The sequence below is a fragment of the Protobothrops mucrosquamatus genome, unplaced genomic scaffold, assembly GCF_001527695.2.
Source record: "Protobothrops mucrosquamatus isolate PMUCROS unplaced genomic scaffold, P.Mucros_1.0 scaffold2435, whole genome shotgun sequence".
NCBI classification, from domain to species: Eukaryota; Metazoa; Chordata; class Lepidosauria; order Squamata; family Viperidae; genus Protobothrops; species Protobothrops mucrosquamatus.
In genome coordinates, this window is record NW_015388507.1 from 156,601 (window position 1) to 161,777 (window position 5,177).

The window sequence follows — 5,177 nt, forward strand, 5'->3', positions numbered from 1 at the left end:
TTAATATTATATTTTATATTATAAAGAACTATATGTCTATATGAGTACTAATACTACTGTAAAATGTCGGAAGATGTATGGAACCAGTGACGTCATATCTATGTCCAATGTGTTTTTAATTTTGTATTATTAATAAAAAATTATAATAATAATGATAATGATAATGATAATGATAATAATAAAAGAAAGTAATGCAATAAGGCATTGTCGCAAAATGATCGTATCGTGAGGTAAGGATTGCAATAAAGACCGCAGTGCAAAGATTGCAATAATAATAACAAAGTTGGAAGGGGTCCTCGGAGGTCATCTAGTCCAACCCCCCCGCTCAGGTAGGAAACCCTATGTGCCATTTCAGACAAATGACTGTCCGGTCTCTTCTTAAAAATAGCAAGAGCTGCACTAACCAAAGAGAGAAGCAACCTGGAACTAAGGAGAAACTTCCTGACAGTGAGGACAATTAACCAGGGGAACTACCTGCCTCCAGAAGCGGTGAATGCTCCAATACTGGAAGTTTTTAAGAAGAGACTGGACAGCCATTGGTCCGAAATGGTATAGGGTTTCCTGCCTGAGCAGGGGGTTGGACTAGATGACCTCCAGGGTCCCTTCCAACTTTATTATTATTATTACTATTATTATACCTTTGCAACATTAAAATAATGCAAGGCAGGCAGTGATCGGCTTACGGCCACAGCCGAGCCAAACATTTCTGTCACTAAGTGAGACATTTCGTTAAGTGAGTTTTGCCCCCGTGTCACAACCTCCCCGGCCACGGTTGTTAACTGAATCGCTGTAATGGCTAAATGGGGAATGCCATTGTTAAGTGGATCCCCATTGGCTTTGCTTGTCGGAAGGCTGCAAAAGGGGATCACATAACCCCCCCCAGGACACTGCGACCGTCGTAAGTATGAGTTAGTTGCCGAGCATCTGAGTTCTGATGACACCACCCTGAGGATGCCGCAACGGTCCTGAAACTCGTGGACTTCAATTCCCAGAATTCCTGAGCCAGCTAAGCTGGCTCAGGAATTCTGGGAATTGAAGTCCACGAGTCATAAAAGAGCCAAGGTTGACTACCCCTGTTCTAAATGGTAACGACAAGGGATGCTCTTATCCAGGTGGTTGCCTGGCCTAGTGGTCAAGGCGGGAGAGAGGGAGTTCTAGTCCCACCTTAGCCATGAAAGCCAACTGGGCGACTTTGGGCCAATCACCAGGAGACGGAGAGTTCTAGTCCCGCCTTAAGCATAGAAGTTAACTGGGTGACTTTGGGCCAATCACCAGGAGATGGTGAGTTCTAGTCCTGCCTTAGCCATGNGCCTTAGGCATGAAAGCCGGCTGGGTGACTCTGGGCCAGTCCTTCCCTCTCACCTCCTCTCTCCTCACTGGGTCGTTGTTTGGGGAAAATAGGAAGAGGGAGGAACGTCAGGCTTGATTGCTGCCTTGAGTTGTTCATAAAGATAATAAAGGAAGGACGCAAAGATAAATATTTCCTGAAGGTGGGGGCAGGAGAGGAACTGGGCCAAAGGCTCCTGCCTGTCTCATCGGTTGAAGAACAAACCATCCAAGTCTGTATTGTTCACAAAACCCATCAAATTGCCGAAAGGACCCCTAAGCCACCAACGGGTTCCCGACGCTCAGGCGCAGCCCCTGCCCAGCAGGGTGGCCCTCTGGGGCCAGGGCCAGCGGAGACCCTCAAAGACCCCTCCCCAAGCCCCACTCAGCCTTGGAAGGAGCGGCCCGTACCTCTGAACCAGCAGCCCCACCAGGGCCAGGTGCCCGCAGGTGGCGGCAGCGTGCAGCGGGGTCCAGAGCTCGCTGTCGCAGGCGTTCGCGTCGGCCCCGGCTTCCAGCAGCAGCTCCACGATCTGCCCGTAGTCGTCAATGCAGCACTGGGGAGAGGGGAGGAAGGCCTAGTGGGGAGAGGGCAATCGTCCCTGGGCTGGGACAGGAAGTCTCCGACGGCCGCAAGGTTGCTGAGAGGGGAGCAGCCCTAGGCACCCCCTAAGCCTCTTCCCACTCACCCACCCTGCTGGCTTCCCACTACAGCACAGGGGTGTCACACTCACAACGTCACCTGACGTGTCGTGACATATGGCGGCTTTTTTCCCACTGCCGGCAACGGGGTGGGTGCGGTTGTGCTACGATGCATTCAGTGACCAAAGTTACAGCAAGGCTGAAAAAAGCGACCTAGGAATGTTTTTCACGCTGACGGCCGTTGCAGCCTCCCCCGTGGTCACGTGATCAAAATTCAGACGCCCGGCCACTGACTCGTATTTATGACGGTTGCCCTTTCCCGGAGTCCCCGGCGATCCCCTTTTGTGACCTTCTGGCCAGCAAAATCAGATTCACTTAGCAACCGTGTTCCTAACTTTACCACTGCAGCAATTCGCTTAACAACTTGCCTACCTAACAACGGTCTTGCTTAGCAACAGAACTGCGGTCGTATGTTGAGGACCACCTGTAACGTCCAACTCGCAACACTCAGAGGCCTCGAAAGCAGCAGGGCCTCCGTTTTGCTGTCCTGTTCACGCCACACCTGAACGGTCAGGGCAGATTCACCTAGACCTTGAGCCACACACAAGAGGCCGGACCTCAAGACTAATTTCTCAGGGACTGGAGCAAGGCGAAACCAGGCAGAGGCCCTCAGTGAGGATGCCCTGCGCCTGGCCTGCCCTGGCCCCGCTCTCCCCTTTTAGCAGGGCGCATCACCGCAACACGGCTTGGCGCCGTGAGCAGCTGAAACACCGGCCAGGGTGAAGATTGCGTCGCAAGGGCGAAACCCCCAGCCGGAGGATCCGCACCAGTCGCCCAGAGCCACTTTGGGAGGAAATAATAATAATAATAATAATAATAATAATAATAATAATAATAATAATAATAGTAGTAGTAGTAGTAGTAGTAGTAGTAGTAGTAGTAGTAGTAGTAGTAGTAGTAGAGTTGGAAGGAACCTTGAAGGTCATCTAGTCCAACCCCCTGCTCAGGCAGGAAACCCTATACCATTTCAGACAAATGGCTGTCCAGTCTCTTCTTAAAAGCTTCCAGTGTTGGAGCATTCACCACTTCTGGAGGCAGGTTGTTCCACTGGTTAATTGTTCTAACTGTCAGGAAGTTTCTCCTTAGTTCTATGTTACTTCTCTCCTTGATGAGTTTCCATCCGTTGCTTCTTGTCCTGCCTTCAGGGGCTTTGGAGAATAGCTTGACTCCCTCTTCTTTGGGGCAGCCCCTGAGATATTGGAAGGCTGCTATCATGTCCCCCCTCGTCCTTCTCTTCATAAATTTAATAAAAGAATAAACTTCTCAGTTTGCCTTTCCTGGGCTGGTCTTTCCAATGAGCAGACGGTGCCCAGCCTTCCTTGCCCCATCGGTGTATACAGGCAGTCCTCAGTTTACGACCACAATTGGGCTGTAAAATTTATGTCGCTAAGCGAGATGGTTGCTGAGGGAATTCTGCCCTGTTTGACGACCTTTCTTGTTAAGTTGTTAAGCGAATCACCACAGTTGTTAAGCTAGCAACACGGCTGTTCAGCGAATCTGGCTTCCCCCACTGACTATGCTTGCCAGCAGGTCGCAAAAGCGGATCGCGTGACACCCCCCTGGGACGCCGCGACCGTCATAAATACGAGCCAGTTGCCAAGCCTCTAAATGCTGATCGCCTGACCACAGGGGATGCTGCAACGGTCGTAAGTGTGAAAAATGTTCGTAAGTCACTTTTTCCGGTGCTGCTGCAACTTCAAACGGTCAGTAAACGAACTCTTCTATCTATGACCTCGTGCTCTGAAAAGGGCTTTGGGGAAAGGTGGATCTGGGCCCTTCTGGGGACTGAACTTCACGCTCAGAGCCACGTTGTGTGTTTACTGAACACAGTGGCAGGACTGCCAAGAAGGTTTACAACCCCACAACAGGAGAGAGCAAAGGGGGAGGATGAAACCGGCTCTTGGAAAAGGTGGGATTTGGGACCGTCCCGCGTCCGGTTGAGCCCGAAGGCCCTTCGGCCCCTGGAGAAGCAGCAACGGCAGCAGCACAACCCTCTTCCCGATATCACTTCCGCAACGCCAAGAAGGGACCCACAAGGTGGTCTCCCCACAGAATGGAGGGAGGAGCGCCAGGGGAAGAGAATGGGGGAAAGGACAGCTGAGGGAGGAGGACGAGGAGGCCTCGGTCAAATAGCCCTCGAGTTATGACAACTGAGCCCACCATTTGTGTCGCTGAGTGAGACATTTGCGGAGTGGGTTTTGTCCCGTTTTACAACCTCTCTTTGCCACGGCTGTTAAGTGAATCACGGCGGCCGTTAAGGTTGCTAAGTGAACCTGGCGTCTCCACTGGCTTGGCTTGTCAGAAGGGCGCAAAAGGGGATGGTGGGGTCACTTTTTCCAGTGCCGCTGTAACTTAGAACGGTCACTGAGTGAGCTGTCGTAAGTCAGGGACTGCCTGTAAGGGGACAGAAGTTAGGGGGCAAAAGGGGGATCTGGCCTCCAGGACGGACTTTCCAGCTCCAATTTGCAAACCGCAGGCAGTCCTCGACTTATGAGCACCGCAGAGACCCGGATGCCCACTGCCGAGCAAGGCGGTCGTGAAGGGTCCCCCAGCACCTCATTCCCTAGACCCCCCCAGGCCCTGACGACAGCTTAGGAGGCGGCCTCCCCCATCGGGAGCGCTCCGGATCTCCAGGTCCGCCATTCCGGCTCCGGCTGTGAGCCGGTGTGTTGGGCCTCCACTTGCCCTTGCCCAGAGGAGGAAGGCGGCGACACCAGCCAGGCAGGAACCCCTGGGAGACCGCGAGGGCTCGGGTGGGGGGGCTCTGCTGTGGGGAGAGCAAAAAGGCCCAGGCCACCTGACCCAGAAGGTGGGAGGAGGGGGGACAGCCTGAAAGAAGCACGGGGCTCACCTGGTGCAAGGCGGTCAGTCCATCCTCGTTGCACAGGTCGGGGCTGAGGCCCTTCTGAAGGAGCTGCTGGACTGTAAAAAAGAAAAAAATAGGTCTCAGACGAGGGGCTGGGGGGGGTTGGCCCCACACACGTCCCTCTCCAGGCCAGGCCCTCTCTGCTGCGGGAAAAGAGCGTTTAGCCATAGCATTTAGACTGGGCTTGGACTTGGATTAGACTAGGGAATAGAATAGAATAGAATAGAACAGAATAGAATAGAATAGAATAGAATAGAATAGAATAGAATAGAATAGAATAGAA

At 52.5% G+C, this 5,177-nt stretch overlaps 1 protein-coding gene across 1 annotated transcript in view; it reads right to left on the minus strand.

Annotated features, from left to right (window-relative positions):
- PPP1R16A (protein phosphatase 1 regulatory subunit 16A) overlaps positions 1-5,177 on the minus strand; it is a 37,081-nt gene that overhangs the window by 13,501 nt on the left and 18,403 nt on the right. Inside the window, exons 2-3 of the mRNA XM_015824973.1 lie at positions 4,880-4,950; positions 1,738-1,883 (exon numbers count right to left, since the gene is read on the minus strand). Of these exons, the coding sequence (XP_015680459.1) occupies positions 1,738-1,883; positions 4,880-4,950 (217 nt within the window). The remainder of the gene's footprint in view (positions 1-1,737; positions 1,884-4,879; positions 4,951-5,177) is intronic.